This window comes from Otolemur garnettii, unplaced genomic scaffold (assembly GCF_000181295.1).
Source record: "Otolemur garnettii isolate 467f Iridium unplaced genomic scaffold, OtoGar3 scaffold00178, whole genome shotgun sequence".
NCBI classification, from domain to species: Eukaryota; Metazoa; Chordata; class Mammalia; order Primates; family Galagidae; genus Otolemur; species Otolemur garnettii.
In genome coordinates, this window is record NW_003852573.1 from 2,143,856 (window position 1) to 2,164,774 (window position 20,919).

Here is a 20,919-nt window from a genome sequence, read left to right on the forward strand (position 1 = left end):
AAAAAAAACAAAAAAAAAACATTTACCTCTCCTTGGTTCCCTTAGTAATGACACTAGCCAGATCCCCTCCTTCACAATATTCCATTACAATGTACAGTGTTGTGTTGGTTCGATCAATAATTCGATCATAGTAACGAACAATGTTGGGATGTTTCAGTTCACGAAGCAAATTCACTTCAGAAACAAGCATCTGTTTCTCAGCTTCTGTCATGGAGCCATAGTCAAGTTCTTTCCAAACCAACATCTGAAATAAAAATTTCCAAGGCATGAATGAACTCGTTATGCTCAAAAACAAAGAACAAAAATTTCAAAATTTTAAAAATTACCTCCCTTTTAAACATATCTTACAATTAAGGTCATTATCATCTAAGTGCAATAAACTTAAGGAGCCCTGAGTGTTTTCCACTGTGGAGGGGGTGAGGCACATGAAGCCTTCCCTAACGCCTATCCTCAGTCGCTTGGTGGGAGGTTGGCAAAAAGGTACTTTGGTCAAAACTGGGGTAGAGGTGGTCAAAATCCCTGACCATTCCCACCAGTGGTGCTTTCCCAGTGAACTCGTTATGCTCAAAAACAAAGGACAAAAATTTCAAAATTTTAAAAATTACCTCCCTTTTAAACATATCTTACAATTAAGGTCATTATCATCTGAATGCAATAAACTTAAGGTCTCTTTACTGAAGAGACCTCAGTAAAGATCTCTTCAGCAGCAGCCAGGCCACTTCCTCTCCAATGTTTCTTTCTGTAAAACATCTACCTCCACATATCCGGAAGCGGGAATCCAATAATTGGAATAATGAGTATTTAAAATCAGCTCTAACAGCAGATACAAAGCTTCAGATTCTGGTGCTCCTGCCACCTCTCTCTCGTCTGAGAGGGCGACTGTTCTCTGCAAATAGTCCAGGAGTTTAACTACCTGTCACAAAGTGCAGGCACTTAGCATAAATCAAATCAGGAAAAGGAGAGGAATTGGGAGAGAAACGGAAATAGATTGGGGGGGATATATATCTTTGATTATGTATATGTAATCAAAAGACGCAGTCCCCCATCCCTTGAGTAAATGATGCAGAGTCCATGATAAATAAGTATGGTCAATTAATTATGTGTTCGGCAACCCGGATAGCCTATTTGGTACTTTCTTCAAACTTTGAAAAAAATCATTTGTAATTATTACAGGTACGTAACAGTTGTACATCTTTATAAGGTATTCACTTTATAAGGTGATGCGTGAGCGACCAAGGGCAGGTTGTCAGACACGTACTCAGGGGAGATGGCGGAGTCCTCCGGGCACCCACTACCACAGGCCTTTTCGGCTCTTCTCCGCAGCGCAGGGCGCTCGCCCCTGGGCTGACGAAACCGAAGCAGGGGGAGACCGGGACCCAGCCCACGCTAACCTTGCCGTCACTCCTCCTCCGGATCTTCTGACAGCGACCATAAGAGCCTGAGCCAATGGTGTGCAGCACTTCATAGTCCTCCACCCGGGACGGCATGGCTGGGTCCGCCGCCGGACGCGTGCTACCTTCCCCAGGTCGCGCCGCACAGCTCCAGATGCGGGTCCCCGGCCAGCCTCCAAGCGGCGCAGACCCGCCGCAGCCGCCTCCGGCCCGGTTTAACCGCCGCGGGCCTGGTCTCGCAGTCTATTGGCAGGAGGTGAGGCGGCTGCGCCTCTCTGATTGGCTAAGAGGAACACAACACCCTGGGCATCTTGGGAAAAGTGTGCCGCTAGGCAACCGCGTGGGCGTCGGCGTCTGTTGCGCACCTCTAGGGGGAAGGGGGCGGAACTAAACCAAAGGGAGGGCGGGAGAAAGGAAGAGGCCGCAGGGAGGTTTCCCGCTACTCGATCCGTGTGGATGAGGTCGCCAGGGCAACCGAGCTCCAGGGACCTCGCTTCAGCTTCCTCTGCGCACTGCCTCAACCAACTGCCTTCTGACCTTTGCCCTCTGACCCCTCTCACTACCCACTCTCCTCTGCAAGACCCTGCTCGCTCAGGTTCCGGGGCCCCGGACCTGGGCGGGGCCACCCTGAAGACGAGGTGAGAGCCCCGCGCAGATGAGGAACACGGTGCGTCTCCCCAGGAGCGCTTGCTGCGGTGTCAGGGCTGCGCTAAGCACTTTACGTGCATTATCTTATTTATTTTTCAATACACTTATAGAGCAGGAGTTCGTGTTATTACTGTTCCCCACGAAGAAACGGAAGCACAGAAAGGGTAAATCATTTGTTTTAGGTCCAACAGACAAGAAAAGAAGCAATGCAAAGTTAATGGATACTCAGTAATTGTTGGGGGTCGGGGCGGGTCCCGGTTCCCGAACCCAGTTGACCCAGGTCGATGACTCGGCTGAGCTAAAAAGTTCAACCGAGGCCCGATGATAACTGAAAGCAAAAATGAATGGAAAAAGAAAATAAAATGAAGTAGCACAGGGTGTGTGAAAAGAAAGTAAAAGTAACCTGCACAAGTTTCAATATAACAAAGAGAAGTTTTTATTTAAGAGGAACAAAGAAACAGTTTAGAGCACTTCGAAAGAGAATTGGAAGCCGTCCGTCTCACGGTGGAGAATAGGAGAGAGAGAGCTGCAAAGCTTTTCAGAGGTATAAATACCCCTTCTTTTTCTCCCTATGAAACTGGTTGCAAGTCTTTCATTGGCCTCTCTGCAACTCCGGAAATTATTGCTGTCTTCTTCTGGTCATTGGTTATCTAGGTCACTTCATACCCACATTCTTATGTGCCCTCCAGACTTCCTGGTTCTGCAGGCTGGGCCTCCATCCCCCTTGAGGACCTTTAGTGTCCCATCTCAGTAATGGTTTAAAGTTTACACATTACTTTAGGGAGTTGCTGGCATAGACTATAATTCTGTTGACACAGAGTCTTGCTCTGTCACGTGGGCTAGAGTTCTGTGGCGTCAGTCTAGCTCACAGCAACCTCAAACTCCTGGGTTTAAATAATCTTCCTGCCTCAGCCTCCAGAGAGGCTGGGACTATAGCCACATACCACTGCACCTGGCTAATTTTTTCTCACTCTTCCTCTGGCTGGTCTTGAAATCTGGGCCTGAAAGAGGATCTTCCTGCTTCAGCCTCCCAGAGTGCTAGGTTGTAGGCATGAGACACAACCTATACCTGGCTTCATAGACTATATTTCTGAACACCAATTTTAAAGCCTGTTCAATGTACAGAAGATGTATACAGAACCTTTGGGCAGAATATGAAAGTTCCCAAGTTTAGGAATATTCAGGAGACTATGGTGGTTCTGAAGCAGGGACAGTCAAGTTTTACCTTTAAAACTCCTAACAACAATGACAAAAATTATTAGAAAAGACTACCAAATCGCATAACAAAATGACTATAATCAACAAGTTCAGGTATACTTTAAAATAACTAAACAAGGGAAAATGAAGTGTTCTAACACAAATGTTAAATGCCTGGGGTTGTGGATACCCCAGGTACCCTGATCAGATTAATTCACATTATGTGCCTGTATCAAAACATCACATGAACCTTATAAAGATGTATAACTATTATGTGCCCATAATAATTAAAAATTTTTTAAAGTTTTTTCAAAAGTACCAAAATAGGTTATCTGGGTTGCTGAACACATAATTAATTAACAATATTTACTTATCATAGACTCTTTGGGGCACCCACACAAGGCAATATTTTCAACTTACCTAGGTAAATGGAACAGTCCCATGTTTAGATGGGAGAGGGGACCTAGAGTCCTCCTGACAGGGCTTATTGGAGGAATATGTGCATTACCAAAAAGCTAGTAAATGGACAATGCATAAATAGGCCAGTTTTCTTTCTTTTTTCTGTTGCCCAGACGAGGGTAGAATCATAGCTCACTGCAACCTCAAATTCTTGTGATCCTCCTGCCTTAGCCTCCTGCGTAGCTAGGACTATAGGCACATGCCACCGTGCCTGACTAATTTTTCTAATTTTTGTAGCAATGGGTCTCCCTATGTTGCTTAGGCTGGTCTGGAACTCCTAGGCTCTAATGATCCTCCCTCCTACTGTGGCCTCCCAATGTGCTAAGAGTACAGGCTCACATAAACCACCACAACTGGTCAATTTTCTTTAAATATCTATTCAGGATGGGTTCAAAAGGAACCTGATTTTCTATTAGTAAGCATTGCAAATCTCAAGATCAGCTGGAACAAGAGCAAGATCCCATATCTTCTAAATATAGAAGAACTAGTGATGCCACAGCGCTCTACTGAGGGCGACATAATGAGACTAAATAAATAAATAAATGAATAAATAACATAAATAAAATAAAATAAAAATGGAAAAACTAGCTGGGTGTTGCGGTGAGCACCAATAATCCCAGCTACTTGGGAGGCTGAGGCAAGAGGGTCACTTGAGCTCATGTCTGAGGTTCTTGTGAAATACGACATCACAGCCCTCTACTCAGCATGACAGAGTGACCCTCAGTCTCAAAAAAGAAAAAAAAGGAATTTATTATATGCGCTGAATATAACATCAGATAATTAGAATTGCCAGCCAGGAGAATGTTTTAACATTCTAGGGCACTGTTTTACCTCCAGGGAATAGGACCAATTTTGGTTTCAAGTTTATGTCATGTACTACAAGTGGCCGAGTTAATTGGCATCAAATTTTTATTTTAATGCCTATTACAGACTGGTATCCATGAGAGCTTTCTGTGATCTAAATGTATCCCTCAAAGTTCATGCATTGAAAACTCAATCCCTAATGGAATAGTGTCAAGAGATGGGCCCTTTAAGAGGTGATTAGGTCATGAGGGCTCTACCCTCATGAAGGGATTAATATCCGCATCACAGGAGTACGTTTGTTATCACCAGAGATGGTTGGTTAAAAAGTGAGCTTGGCTTTTTCTTGCAGTTTCTCTCACCATATGAAGCCTTTTACCACGTTATGACCCGCAGAAAGGCTTTTGCCAGATGTCATCCTTTGATCTTGGGCTCTCAGCCTCCAGAACTGAGAGCAAAATAAACTTCTGTTGTTTATCGTTTACCCAGTCCCTGGTATTCTGTTATAGAATAGACCAAAACAAAGCTCTTTAGCTATCCTCCCTGAAATCCAGTCTTGCCCCTTTTCTCTGGGGCAAGCACTCCTCTGCTCTTACTCTTTGCTGCGCTCCCAGTGTACTGTTTCAGCTCCACTACCACTATCTTTGCCCCTGTTATTCCATTTATCAGAAATGCTATTCACCCCACTCCCTTAAAAACTCCCTCACCCCAACCTGTCCCGAGGACACAACTTATCCCTCAAGATTCAATTCTAACTTTCTCCCCTCTACTCTGAGGAGCCTCTCTAACACACATAGACAGTCAATTTTCCATCCACAGTGTTCACTTTGTACATAAATCAAAACTTGTTATTTACCATTATGTGTTAACATGGGTCTCACAATAGTTGGACTCGTCCTTTGTAGCCGGTATAAGTCCTATAATATAGAAGACATGCAATAAAGCTTTGTTAAGTAAAAATCTTAGAGAACCACTTGTTAATAATTATTCAAGGATTTGGGGCAGCGTCTGTGGCTCAAAGGGGTAGAGTGCTGATCCCATGTACCAGAGGTAGCAGGTTCAAACCCAACCCCTGGCCCCAAAAAAAAAAAAAAAATTATTATTCAAGGATTTGGAGTACATGCTTAGTCTCTATGGCAGAGACCAAATATCTGAGAAAGAGTGATCCCGGAAGCATGGAGAACAGCTCCCAGGCACACGTGTTTTTTCAACAAATATTGAGTATGTACTATGGGCTAGGTGTAATGATAGGCATTGATATGCTGAGTGTTCATTGAAAAAGAGACAATGGAGGCACAAGGACAATAACAAAGAAAGAGTGACATAGGCAGGTGTAACAAACCCTATAAACTGGCCAGAGTAGCCCACAGGATGGGGGGAAGACAGGACAGCCCAGGAGAATAGAGAAAGACACTGGGACTGGCAAGCATGTTGGAGTCAACCAGGGACACGTTACAGGAAACTCACTCCCTTCCTTCCTTCCTTCCTTCCTTCCTTCTTCCTCCCTCCCTCCCTCCCTCCCTCCCTTCCTCCCTCCTTCCCTCCCTCCCTTCCTTCTTTCCTTCCTTCCTTCCTTCATATTTCATTCATTCTTTAAAACTCAGCTCATGCTCAATTTCTTCCCTGAAATGTTCTCTGATTGGCTTTAACCCATTCTGATCTCTTAATTACTCCCAAGAGTAATCAACTGTGCTTTTTACTTATTGAAAATTATGTTAGGCTATCTTAGTAGCTTCTCATGTGTATCTATCGTATCTAACTTATTAAGTCAAAAATTCATCCTTCAACAAATATAAATAGAGGCTCGGGCAGGTGCCAGAGGCAGCGGATACCACAATAAGTAGAACAGACATACAGTCCTAGAGATGATGGAGACAGAGGTGGCATAAGCATACAGAGAAATTCAGCCATGACAAATTGCAGAGAGAATTAGGAAGAAAACAAAGAGCTGAGACAGTGACATTTAAACAGAGAACTAAAAAAACTAAAAAGAAAAAAAAAGAGGGCTAAGATGAGCAGCTCGTCAAGAGTGAGGCCAACCCTCCACCTTCTCTGTAACCCCTGTCCCCGCACGAACTCCAATAGACTACTTTGCTGTCTTCACACTTGTCTTACTAAATGTGCCCATGTTGTCAGTTTTCATTTAAATTTGGTGAAATCTCAAGTGACAGTCTATGTGTTTTCTGCCCACAGGTGCTCTACAAATGTCCCCAGAGACACAGACTAATTTTTAAAAGAAGCTACTTGGAAAATTATTAATGGACGCCTCAAATGTAACATGTCCAATATCAAGCTCCTGATCTTTGTCCCACATTTGTTCTGGTCCTAAGTGACGGTTACATCTGATTTTGTTGTTGTTGTTATTGTTGTTTTCACTGCAGGGTCCCCAGGACTTAAAATGTGTCTGAAGCGTAGCACACACTCAGTTAGCATTTGTACATCGAATGGATAAATGAATAAAGGAATGAATGAGCAAAGCCATACCTCACTGCCCGTGGCTTCCCTTTTTATGTTACACGAAAGGCCCACTAGAGGGCTGCACATCACTGCATATTAAACGAGGAGCCAGCTTATCTGGCCTAGTCTTGCAGAGGCCTGTCCTTATAGGAAATCCCAAGATTTGCATACTTGAGGATTTACAGTCAGACATTTTTTTTTTTTTAAATAAAGCTTATCTCCATAATTACCTGGAGCAACTTGAAGTTAGGGATTATGGAAACTTGTTAAAGCGTTTAATGATTTCTAGAAAGAAAAGAAAAGGAAAGATTCTTTGTTTATAACAATCTGAAGCTAAAAGATGGATCTGGAGTTTTCTTTCCCAACATTTTTATTAGAGATAGGGTCTTGCTCTGTCACTCAGGCTAGTGTACAATGACACAATCATAGCTTCCTGAAACCTCTAGCTCCCAGGCTCAAGAAATCCTCCTACCTCAGCCTCTCAAGTAGTTAGGACTACAGGTGTGAGTTACCACACCTGGATTATTTTTTTTTTTTTAATTTTTGGTAGACAGTGACATACTATTTTGCTCACTGGTCTCAAACTCTCCTGGCTTCAAGCAATACCCCCACCTTGGCCTCCCAAAGTTCTGAGATTACAGGCATGAGCCACTTTCCTGGCCTTAAACATTGATTTTTAAAAGGTGCATGACATTATATGTGATCAATAAATAATCACATTCTAAAGAAAGAACGAAGAGTGATTTAGGCTTTTCTTAGTAGCTACATATCACTTGATATAAACAAGACAAGATGCAGACTAAAGGACAGCCTTGGATTTAATAGCAGGCAGGTGATGGAAGAATATGATGAGAAGAAATTTATCTTTGAAACCAAATAGTGTTCAGAGTTCCACCATATTTTAAAGAGGTATAGTTTCAAACTTGCAGACAAGGGTACAAGTAAGGAAAATCTAATTTCTGTTCATTATAAGAACAAACTTAAATTCAGGATATTTGTTATCTCTAAGAATATTAACTCAATATAATATTCATATAAATTGAATAATAAGAATGTTAAAACTGGTTGGGTGTGATGGCTCACACCTGTGATCCTAGCACTCTAGGAGGCTGAGGTAGGTGGACTGCTTGAGCTCAGGCATTCAAGACCAGCCTGAATAAAAGTGAGAACCCATCTCTACTAAAAAAAAGAAAAAAGAAAAAAAATAGAAAAACTAGCTGGGCATGGTGGCACATGCCTGTAGTCCCAGTTACTCAGGAGGTTGAGACAAAAGGATCTCTTGAGCCCAAGAGTTTGAGGTTGCTGTGAGCTATGACACCACAGCATTCTACTCAGGGTGACAAAGTGAGACTATTCCCACCCCCAAGAAAGAATGTTAAAACTAATCACTGATTGGGCGACACTTGTGGCTCAATGAGTAGGGTGCCGGCCCCATAAACTGAGGGTGGTGGGTTCAAACGACTGCCCCAGCCAAACTGCAACAACAACAAAAAAATAGCCAGGGATTATGGCAGGTGCCTATAATCCCAGCTACTTGGAAGACTGAGGCAAAATTGCCTAAGCCCAAGAGCTGGAGGTTGCTGTGAGCTGTGACGCCACAGCACTCTACGAAGGGCAACAAAGTGAGACTCTGTCTCTAAAAAAAAAAACCAAAAAACCAATCATTGATTATGAAGCTTGCTAGGGTTCCACCCTCACAAATAGGATTAGTGGCCTTATAAAGAGGCCTGATGGAGCTTATTAGCCCGTTCCATCATGTGAGGCACACCTTGTCCTCTGTGAGGAATGGGCCCTCACTGGACACAGAATCTGCTGGCACCTTGATCTTAGACTTTCTAGCCTCCAGGACCATGAGCAGTAAATTTCTGTGGCTTATAAATTGCCTGCCCTAAGGTATTTTGTTATAACAGCCTGAATAATCTAAGACAAGGGCATAATGTATTTCTAAGAGACTTTCAGAGCTTTTAGAGAACATACCTACTTTTCCCATCAGGAGCCAACATAGTGAAATTGGAGGAGCAGTGGGCCCGAGGTCTAGCTACCCAGGCTCTTCTAATTCTGTCTTAATGAACTGTGTGACCTGGGAATCCATTTCTCCTCTCTAGGTGTTTAACTAGATGACCTGAAAGGGCTTTTCCAGCATTAAATGTTATAATTCTTTCCCCACTCAAACCATGCAGTGGAACTGCTGTCAGAACGAGAACACTAGACTGTGTTACCCTTGGTTTGACCCTGGATGACAGTTTTTATTAAGTAACTGTGTCTGCATTAGCTTCTTCAACTCCCTTCTGTTCCTTCTCTACTTTTACCAGCAACACTTGAGTGACAGACACTGTTAGGCGATAGAAAAGTGACATACCAGCCCTCGACCTCAAAGAGGTCCCACTGTATAGGGGCAACAGGTGTCTGTCAGCCTCTCTTTGTGTGGTATGATAACTTCTCTAAAAGAGCTTTGGAGCTTTTCCTAAAATGTTAAGGAGAGCAGGCAGACCCTGATGAAGATGGCAGGGCATGCAAGTCAGGGTGAATGTTCCTGAGGAGGTGACAGTTGAACCACATTTAAAGGAGGAGTTGAAATTAGGAGAACTGTGGATAAAAGCATGGAGTCCTGCAGGGACCTACCGTTTAGGCTGAGGACCAAAGAATGCATGTGGTTTATTACCTGTGAGACAGGTGGTTGGACAGGTGAGCAGAAGAGTTGAGGCAATCTTTTAAAGGGGATAGAGTCCCAGCAGAAGCTTTGAGCAGATGGGCATACCAGATGTGAGCTCTAGAAAGACCTTTCTCTGGCACAGAATGAATGTGGGGCATAAGAATACCATGTAGGAGGCTAAGGCAGCACCCCAGGCAGTGATGATCTGACTAAACTAAGGCAATGACTGTGGGAATGAAGAGGGAGAGAGTCCAGAAATGCGTAGGAGGTAGATTAGGTGAGACGTGGTGATCAACTGTACATGGGGTAAATAGGGAGGGAAATTGCTGGCTTGAGTGACCAGATGGATGGCAGTGTCCTTCACCACAGGAAGAAATGCTGGAGGAGGAGCAATTGGGGGCAGGTATTACTGAGCTCATGCTTAGCCCAAGAGCCTGTGGGGAGCTGGTTAATGGGCAGTTGGATACAAGATCTCAACAGGGGATCTAGGCTGGAGACAGATCTGGGAATAGTGGTGACAGAAGCCAACTATGTCTGGGGACTTATATGTTCCAAGAGTGGCATGTCTGGGGATTTATATGTTCTAAGAGTGGCAGGGGCAGAGGGAGATGGGAAGGGAGCCTGGAGGTTATTCTGTGCAGAAGGAGGAAAAAAAGTCAGTGAAGGAGACCAAGGAAAGTGGCCAGAGGGGGCAAGAAAGAATATGGAAATAACTGGGAACCCAGGTTTCAATAGAGGAGATGGCTTCAAAACTGCTGGAGTGGCCATATCCCAGATGTTGCAGAAAGAGTAAATAAGGGAAGTGCAGAAATACAAAGACTGAATTTGCTCATCTGAAGAGTATAGTGATTCCCATGAAGAGCATTTTCAAATCAAGTGGGGCAGAAGTCAGCCTGCCGGGGTTGCCGTGGGACCAGATGGTGAGGGAGACTGATGGAGTGTGTGTGTGGACAACCCTAGTCAGCCTTCCAGGGCAGCCATGGGTGCTGCCTTTCTGCCTGTTTGCACCTCATTCACGTGCCCCAGAAGAACCAGTGTCCTGCTCCAGAGGACTCCCACCCTCATCTGCACCCTTCACATGTCATCAGCCTGCAGCTTATTTCATGTCACACATTCATGACATGTTACCTCATAGGACTGCATGGTTCTTCACAGCACACGCACTCCCCAATCAGCCATCAAGGAGGTCCCCAGTGGGCTGCACCCGTCAAGACAGTGACTACAGCCAATCTGAATGCAATCCAGCCCAGACCTCAGGAAGGGCTGAGTGGGGAAAGTGGGCGACCAGGTGGGCAGCATGCTGTGTATTCACTTAGTGTGAGGGCAGTTCAGAAGGAAGTTGGGGGAGGAACTTTTGTTTTGACTTTCAAGGGACAACCCCGAAAGGCTTAGGCACCAGTTCTACAGTAAAAGCACATTATGAGCTCCCAGGTACCTCTCGTCAGCAACAAGCTGACTGTGGACTCAGTGCAGAAAGAAGAGCTCCACAGTGCTGCTGCTGTTCAGAATTAGTCCTTTGACAAAGCCCATAAGAAGAGCAATCCCTGTGCTGTTGCTTTTTTTTTTTGGCCGGGGCTGAGTTTGAACCCACCGCCCTCTGGTATATGGGCTGGCGCCCTACTCCTATGAGCCACAGGCACTGCCCTGTGATGTTGCCTTTTAACAGGGAAGAGAAGGCCTAAAGCTACAGCCTGCTCCCTCTAGTTCTCTGGACCATTGGATGCGGAGCTCTCAGGCCAGGTGCTGAGTAAGCATCATCCCATCCACTTTCACAACAGCCCACAGGGAATTTACCAATGAGAAATCTTGAGTCACAAAGACGTTTAATATTTGACTCAGGTGGTGAGTGGCAACTAGAAACTGAAGGCCGGCTGGGATCTGCCTGGGATCCGAGATCTTGAAAGCCAGTTTAGTTTAGGCTGGAAGGGATTTAAAAAGCAACAATAGGGCCAGGCACAGTGGTTCACGCCTGTAATCCTAGCACTCTGGGAGGCTGAGGTGAGTGGATTGTTTGAGCTCAAGAGGTTGAGACCAGCCTGAGTAAGAGTGAGACCCCGTCTCTGCCAAAAATAGAAACAACTAGCCCGGCCTTGTGCCAGGTGCCTGTGGTCCCAGCCACTCATGAGGCTGAGGCAAGAGAATCGCTAGAACCGAAGAGTTTGAGGTTGCTGTGAGCTACAACACCATGGCACTCTACCCAGGGTGACAGAGTGACACGCTGTCTCTAAAATAAATTAAATAGATAGAAGCAACAACAGCAATAACTTGTCAAGGGAAGGGAAGGGAGGCCGAGGCAGGAGTGTTTCTGGCTGATTTCAGATCTACTTTCCCACTGATAAGCTGATGCAAACCACTCCCCTATGACACCCTCCTGCCACTGCTCTTCCCTGAGCTCCCTCTGTTCTTTCTCTTTCCTCCTCAGCTACCCATCCAGGCCAGAGAGGCAGCCTAGGAAAGAAGAGGCCTGGTCAGTGGCCCTCCAGACCTCATTCTGTCCCTTGCAAGTCTCACTCAGATCTGAGAAACAACACAGAGACCTCTCTCTTCCTCTCCTCTGTTTCAGGAAACATCTGGAAACCAACCACTCAGGAGAGCTCTGCCTCTTGGCCTCCAGTAACTTCAGACTCCTGCATGTTCTCTCGAAGTTCTGTTTGTTGGGTAGTATGAAAAGTGACGTGTACATCTTTCTCCCAAATACATAGCTTAAACCCAAGGCACAACAAAATTAGAATTGAGCACCCAGAGTAATTCAGGGAAGGGAATTATCTGTGACACAAGCAACTCGTCACTTTTGATAAGTATTAGTACTGATTAGTACTGATTACTTTAAATACCTGTCTTCCAGAGCACCCTTAAAACCGGTTTTAAATTAAAAGATATTCTTACACTTTTTTTTTTTTCTGGAGGAATTTTGTGGTAAGTAAAGAGAAGACCTAAGCTCAGGAGATCTTGGTGACTGTCATACATACAATTATTCAGGCTCACAGACCCCTTCACACTGCCCCTCACACTGGGCGCTGCACAGGGCTGGAGAATCTGGTGAGCTGAGGCCACAGCTACACCTGGTATGGCTGGTGTGGCCGATGGAACCGGGAATGATAAAGGCACCCTGTCGTCCATGCCAGGCTCTGGGCCTCTCCCTCTTCTCCTTCATTCTTCACTACACATCCAGGATTGCAGTGTTGTTCTCCTTTTTTAAAAAAAGAAAACTGAGGTTCATAGTGGTTAAGCCTCAGGCCACCACTACTTCTCATCTGAAAAACAGGAAGCCCAAATGTGCCCACCTACCCTACAGATTCTTGGAGGTCTGGCTCACTAATCTCCAACAAAACCTACCTCTAGACCTCCCACAAGTGCTGGGACTCCTGCAAGGGTTCTGGTCAGACCGTGGGCCTGTAGGGGGACCAGTCACTGTCACCCAAGCTTGGCTCAGTGCGCTCTTCACTCTGGATGGCTACACGCTACGGGCAGGCCTGTGTGTGCATGTGCGCACAGAGGCAAGGGGTGCAGATGGGCACCAGGGTCCTTTTTTACCAACAGAAAATCTTCAGCTCCCCATAGCTTGCTTATAGGTTAGACCCTCAGCACAGAAAAAAAAGAAGGAAGCCAGACAAGGACCAAACAACTGACCACAGCCAGCCCTGCCGGCAGGGAGCGCAGGACTCCGCGTGTGAGATGGGAACTCTGCGCTATCTTTACAGCTTTTCCAGATACCTAAGTCTCTTCACAAATAAAATGTTTCTTAAAACCCCCCCAAAAGAAAAGAGTTGACTGCTCTTCAAGCTACATGATTTGAGAATTTCTTTCTCTACCAAATGTTGATTTCAAACACATCTTTTCAAGCAGTTTGGCAGCAGCCTGGAGATTCCAATTGCTAACAGTGTGCTGGTGACAAGTGGTCCCATAAAGGAGGCCCAGCAGGGCTCATGCCAGGTGACCCTCCTCCAGCACTCTGTGACAGTAAAGATAATGTAGCCACTGCTCTGGGGTCACGGACTGTGAGCCAGCCAAAGCGCAGCAGCCCTGAAGAGGACGTATTATTACTATTGCAACTTCACAGATGAGAAGAACCAAGGGTCTAGAGCAGTGATTTTCAACCAGGGGGCTGCAGAACACTGGGGTGGCATGAGAGCATCTTAGGTGTGCCACAAACATTTTTAAAGATCATTACTTAAATTATTTTTAAAGAAATTCACAGCATAGCAAGTATGTTCTTTTTTAAACTCTTTTTTTTTTTTGATCAACATAATTTTAGTGTGCTGATGGAAGTTTAACCATAGGTTCCAGTGTGCCATGAGGTAAAAAAGGTTGAAAAACACTGCTCTAGAGGGTAAGAGAATGCCAGAGCTGCACTAGCTCAACCTGATTCCCAAGTTAAAGTCTTAACCAGTGCTAAGGAAACAAAGTTGCACTATTTTGATACATTTTATGATCAGGAAGCTTTCCCATACCCCATCCCAAAAGGATACAATTCATAACCACATCTCAGGATTCTACATCCTCAGGAAACCCACAACTCTGGGAGTTCTTGGAATCAAACCCCTAGGTCAGAGCATGGCTGCACTCCAATAAATACTGTGTACAGTCTTTGTTGTGAACTACCCTCTCAGAACAGACTCTGTTAAATATTGGGCAGCTCCGTTGTGTCTCCAGAGCTGTCAGAGCCTTCTCACTTCAACCATCCCTGCAAGGGGAAGAGGACAAGCTTGGTCAGGCAGACACTGGCTCCCTTCCTACCCAAGTCACGTGGCATATGGCAGGACGCAGACAGGAACAAATCCACACCACGGTTGCAGTCACCAGGTGAGGCCATCAGACCTCTGTATTGTGTGACATTGTGTAGACACCAACCTGGGTAGGGAGCCCAGGGCAACTCATGCAGGGCCAGGTCAGCTGTCTTGACATGCATGGGAAAGAGAGGGGCCTACACTAAAAGATATGAGGATTTACTACAAATACACTGGCACATACTCAAGTATAACTATAATGGTTTGGTAGATCCGATATGTGGGTCACTACAAAAGTTTTGAGACAGACTATGTTATAGGTCACTTCCAAGAAACACAGTGGACAGCATCCATTCTGATTCACCTGTGCAGTTTCAACTTGCTTGGCTTGTTAGTGTTGCTGGGAGGGTTTCATTTGTTTCTGTCCAGGAGGATTTTACATTTCTTGACTTTTCTGTATCTGAAAACTTGCACGATGACATTTCAGATGAAATGTCTGTGCGTGAAATCAATACTAACCGAAGGCACTGTGTAGGAATGGGAACCCTTCCCCTCATCCCCGTCCTGGATCATTCTCAGGTTCCTTTTCCTTCCCATCCCACTAAGAGCTCAGCTGTCAAGAAACCCACTTACTAATGACCATGAGTTTAATTACTCTCCCTTAGTGCTTTAAAGTTGAACGGGGCACAGTGGTTCACGCCTATTGTCCTTGGCTGCTCAGAAGGCTGAGGCAGGAGGATCACTTAAGCTGAGTTCAAGGTTGCAGTGAGCTACAATTGCATCACCACACTCCAGCCTGGGTGACAAGCCAGACCTCCTCTCTAACCAATAAATAAATCAAAATACTTTTTCCTACACTACATTGATTTACGGCACCTTCTTTTCTTCCTTTTTAAACCTTCTTGAGCCTTTCTCAAACATCTATTTCAAGACTTCATCCAAACTAATTGTATTGGGCCCTGGCTGTACACAAGGTAACCAAGAATCCTCATTTGCCTGGGACTGTCCCAGGTCTCAACACTATATGTTTTTCATCTCAGGAAATCCTTCAGCCCTAGACAAACCAGGACAAACGGTCATGTTCCCTTTGGAAGCCAGTCATAGCTAGACCAGCACTGCTGGTAAGTGGTATAGGTGCTTGGAAGGCAAGAAGACATCCCCAGGAGGCTTGTTAGAAATTCACATGCTAGGGCCCCACCCCGGCCCTCCTGAATCTGAGTTGCTCCTTAGCACAGACCCCAGGGAACATGTGATTGTCAAGTAGAGAACAGCTGCTCCAGAGCGTGGCTTCCTGCTGAGAAACACATCTGCACAATATCTGCTTTCTGCATTTGAACTTAGCCCAAAGCTTTTGGGAAGCTGGTAAAGCCTGACCAATTTGAAACCATCCCAACTGTGAGCAAGGTTCAGTGACAGTCACAGGGAAGGCTCAGAGGGCTCAGGTTTGCAGGATGCCTGGTGGAGCTGCTATGCCAGACTTTTCTCTCTGAGATCCTACAAAGTGGGGGTTAGAGCAACAGCCTCAAATCTGCTCTGGTTTATATATTAAGAAAGACAAATGTACTTGCCCCTGCCAGAAATTGGACAAACTAAGTAAATAAACAAAACAAATGACTTGCAAATGTTGGCACTTTAACTATTATCACCAAGAAGTTACTTGTGACACCTCATCTCTGATCTCAATACAATGCAGTCTCAGCTTGAGTGTTGATATGAAGCCAAATAGAGTTTGTTTTAATAAAAAAAAAAAATACCTGAGCCACACTTGGGAGCTCCTGAGTCAGGGACCCTGGTGAGGGTGACAGTCACAGGGAAGGCTCAGAGGGCTCAGGTTTGCAGGATGTACACAAGGTAACCAAGGCTTCTGTAATTTGGGGAAGTTCCCCCAGGTGGTTCTGAGGGGTATCCAGGGGCAAGAAGCATCAGTAGAGGATCCTGCACCTCTGCTCAGCACTGCCCTCTCTCTGCCATTCTGCCTGTCTCCAGATGGAGGCGCCCTCTCCTCCTGTCAGGAAAGAAAGACCTGCAGGACGCCACCACCACCACCACCACTACCACCTGCTAGGGCCGGTGGACTTTTTTTTTTTTTTGCTGGTAGAGTGAGATGTGGATTATTAGAGCCTGGACTCTGGAGAACTCAAAAGCCTTGAGAGGCTTAGAGACTGCACACTGTCCAAGTATAGAAATACTGACCCCGTTACTGAAACGGTAACAGCAAACTGTAGCTTTTCATGGACAGAGATGTTCCCCAAAGTGCCTTGGATCATGTTCTCCTGGGCCTGGGAGTGGTTCGCTCTGAGTCCTTCACTCTCTGCTCATCCAGTTTCCCTCCCACCTGCTATGGCTTGATTTTGAGGAGCGCTCAGATGAGGCAAAGGTGCGTTCCATGGCTGTGAGACTTTTTCTTTTTTCTAAGAAATAAGATTTTTATTTTTATTGAGATTAATATGAGGATATAAACGATTAGGTTACAATCCTTGCATTTGTTAGGTGAAGTCCCTGTTGTAGTTGTGCCCCTCAAGGAGGCGTGCCCAGAAACCCTGCCGTTGTGCCCATTAGCTGAGAGCACACCAATCCTCCTCCTTCCTCCCTTTTACCCCCCCACCCTCCTCCCAACTGGAATTAAATGGAGTTTTTCTCTTCTGTATATTAGTTTGTCTAGTGGCTTCATATTAGTATTGAATACACTGGGTATCAGCTTTTCCATTCTTGTGATACTTTACTAAAGAGAATGTTCTCCAACTCTATCTAGGTTAATACAAAAGATAGAAAGTCACCATCTTTTTTTTTTTTTGGCAGTTTTTGGCCGGGGCTGGATTTGAACCCGCCACCTCCAGCATATGGAGCTGGCGCCCTACTTCTTTGAGCCACAGGCGCCACCCTGGAAAGTCTCCATCTTTTTATGGCTAAATAGTATTCCATGGTATGCATGTACCGCAGGTTATTAATCCATTCGTGGGTTGACGGGCACTTGGGTTGAGTCCCTATCTTGGCGATTGTAAATTGAGCTGTGATAAACAATCTAGCGCAAATGTCTTTATGGTAAAATGATTTTTTTTCTTCTGGGTAGATGCCTAGTAATGGGATTACGGAATCAAAAGGAACGTCTATTTTGAGTTCTGTGAGGATTCTCCATACTTCTTTCCATAGAGGCTGCATTAGTTTGCAGTCCCACCAGCAGTGTAAAAGTCTTCCCTTCTCTCCACCTCCACACCAGTATCTGTAGCTTTGGGACTTTGTGATGTGGGCCATTCTCATTGGGGTTAGGTGATATCTCAGGGTGGGTTTGATTTGCATTTCTCTGATTATTAGGGATGGTGAGCATTTTTTGTGAGTCTTTTTCTCCTGAAGTGCTGTGCAAGTTCCTCCTGTATCCTCGCTCCCTGTGCCCTCTGGGGCTTAGTGGTGTGTCCCTCAGCCAAGGAGCTGGGAGCTGGCAGTGGTGGAACAGGGGTGGGGACAGGTAAAGGAAGTGGGAAGTCAGGAGGCCTGGCTTCTAGTCCCAGCTTGCCCAAAATGTTGTGACTAATATGTCTTCGGTCTATTCCGTCCCCTCTCTGGGACTTAGTTCTCCTCTCCCTGTGAGGTGAGTTGGTCCAGTGGGCCTCTGAGCTGTGCTCCAGCTTTACAGAGCCATGACTCTGTGGTGCTCTTATGTGGACACGGTCCCTGTCCACCAGCGCACCAGCTGAGAACTTAAAGGGGACGCACTCGTGCAAACGTGCTCTTATATTACAAGCTCTGAGGAGGAAGTTTAGGAAGGCTCATTTTGCCTTCTTCCCTACCAGAGGCTCAGGCTGCCCTGGACCAGCAGTGGTCCCAGCACTGGGGAGTCTCATCTGCCAGTGTCTACTTTAGGTGCCTGGCACTGCACAACGACCCCTTTGCACATTTATCTCATTCCACCCTCCCCACAACTCCATGAGGAAATATCATTACCCCAATTTGTTTTATCTTAGTTTTAGAAGACAATTTTTATGTCAGTTTAAAATATTGCAGCCTGGACAACATAGGGAGATTCCATCTCTACAAAAAGTTTAAAATTAGCCAAGCATGGTGGTGTGGGCCTATAGTCCCAGCTACGTGGGAGGCTGAGGCAGGAGGCTTGCTAGAGCTCAGGAGTTACAGGTTACAGTGATCTGTGATGACACTACTGCACTCTAGCCTGGGTGACAGCAATCCTCTCTCTTTATATATTTATATATGTGTGCATGTGTGTGTGTGTGTATATATGTATATATGTGTATGTATATAATGTATCAAGTCTGCTGAAATATAATTGCATCTTTTCTCTGTTGAACTAAAATACGGCTAATTGTGTGACCATTAGTGATTCCGATCTGCAATGGGGAGAGTCTAGTGAGACTGAGCCCTTACCTTCCGGGATCTGTTGCTAACTCCAGGTTGATAGTGTCAGAATTGAATCGCAGGACACCCATCTGGTATCAGAGAATCAGTCAGAGTGGGAAAAAGCGCATACCTCTGGTGTCAGAAATATTGAGTGTAAAGAAACTGTTTTTCTCATCTACCCCAGACCTAATTTCCTGGCTTTCTTATATTTGACCTTCAAAACCAGACTTGAGGCTCACATCTGGGGGGTCTTCCCTGATCCTCAGGGTCGGGGGGCAGGTAATGCTCTTACATGTTTCCTGAACACATGTACTTACCTCCAGCAGAGTACTGGAGACATTATATGGCCTTGCACTTTTTTTTTTCTCAGTTTAACCAGACGCTGAGTCTTAGAGAGCAGGTCTGTGTCTTAGGTGTCTTGGGATCTCCAGCACCTGGAACACAGCCTGACATTTCACAAAGCAGTAGTTTCGGTTTGTCAGTTCAATTACATTGTATAGAAGGAGGACTTGGGGACAGGAATTCACATGCTCACCTCATCATTAAGGTGGTGCAGTGTGCTAGTACGAGGCCTGAGTCCAAATCTTGGCTTTACTACTTATAGACTATATGCCCCTGGGAAAGTGTTTTAACCTCTCTGAGATTCAGCTGTCAGGACAAGCAACCGGTAGGTAAATGATGGCACCTGTGATAAGAACGGAGGCGCAATCTGGGGAGGAGACAGTCAGTCCTGTCCCTCCGATTTGGAGATTCCTGTGGGTGGTAGACGGATGATCTGAGGAGACCATGGAGACCTAGGGTCATCTGCCAGCAATGACAGTGAAAGCCACAGAGGTAGGTGTGGATGAGGTGGATGGAGGGGCATGTGCAGGGGAGCCTAGAGGGCTGGGTGAGATGAACAGGGGTCACAGGCAGACAACAGCAAACCAGGGTGTGTGGGGAGAGGGGTCTCTGTCTTCCTGACTTCACCAAGCTCCTATTCTGATCAGTTAAAAAAACAGCCCAATTCTGCCTACAGTCATTAAATTAGGAATGCCTGGGATCTAAAATAGCTCCCAATAATCATAAATAATAAATGATTTAAGCAGTTGTTGGCTGCAGTTTTCATTAGGAGCTGTTGGTAAAGGCAGTACAAGTGAGTTTTTTGAGCCTGATTGAATGAGAAGGGAAATCAGCATATAGAAACAAGTGAACAACATCCTCCCCTCCCTGGCTCCTGTGCTGGTGTGAACCCTCCCTATAGAGGGGGGCCTGGGAGGAAGTAGGGGGATTGAAATGGGCACCTAAGGCATGAAGAAAGACGGGAGGCACTGGAAAGCAGCAGCTCAGCCCAGGTGGGTCTGTGCCCCAGAAATGATCTTCCTTTCTTCTTAGGTGTTGTAAACGCTTTCTTGAGTATTGTAATTTACACCCAAAAGGGAAGTTCGCAGTTTGAGCTGGAGCCAGGAGCCATTCTTCGGGTGGGTTTTACTCTGGCCAGGGGTGCAGTAGGCAAGGCTCGCTGGGGCAGCCCCTGAGCAGGACCGCTGTATGCAGCGCCTGTAGCACCTGGGCCAGGGGGCTTCACCCTGACCCCCACAGGCCCTCAGCTCAATTGCCTGAGGGCAAAGAGTCACAGCCTGGTCACAGCCAATGGGGAACAGGTACCAGTGGCCACCTTCTCAGCAGGCCTCCTCAGGTCACACCTGCACACGGCTTCCAGCCTATTTTCTAACTGAGTTAAAAGTCATGTTAACAGATGACCTTGCAGACTAATGAAAAGGACCTATGTTTGCCAATCATGTCTGGAAGCACATCTGCTAACTACACTCTGTTATGGATTGAATGGTGGCCTCCTTAGAAAAGATAAGTTGGAGTCCTAGCCTCCAGAACCTGGAAAAACAGGATCACTGACAATGTAGTTAAGATGAGGTCATTTTGATGGGCCTTAATCCAATGTGACTGGTGTCACAAGGGAAATTTGGAAACAAACACACAGGGAGCTCGCCATGTGAAGATGAAGGCAGAGAATGAAGTGATGTATTTGCAAGCCAAGAAACGCCAAAGGCTGCCGGCAACCACCAGCTAAGGGAGAGGCCTGGAATAGATTCTCCCTGGCAGCCTCAGAAGGACCCAGCTTTTCTGACACCTTCATCTTGGACTTGCAGCCTCCAAAACTATAAGACAATAAATCTACCTAGTCTGTGCTACTTTGTTATCACAGCCCTAGCACACCAACAATATACCTCTGTCCAGA

General features: G+C 45.7%; 1 protein-coding gene across 1 annotated transcript in view; it reads right to left on the reverse strand.

Annotated features, from left to right (window-relative positions):
- NEK2 (NIMA related kinase 2) overlaps window positions 1-1,533 on the reverse strand; it is a 14,113-nt gene extending 12,580 nt beyond the window's left edge. Inside the window, exons 1-2 of the mRNA XM_012811845.2 lie at window positions 1,392-1,533; window positions 27-244 (exon numbers count right to left, since the gene is read on the reverse strand). Of these exons, the coding sequence (XP_012667299.1) occupies window positions 27-244; window positions 1,392-1,487 (314 nt within the window). The 5' untranslated portion in view covers window positions 1,488-1,533. The remainder of the gene's footprint in view (window positions 1-26; window positions 245-1,391) is intronic.
- Between the last annotated feature and the right edge of the window lie 19,386 nt (window positions 1,534-20,919).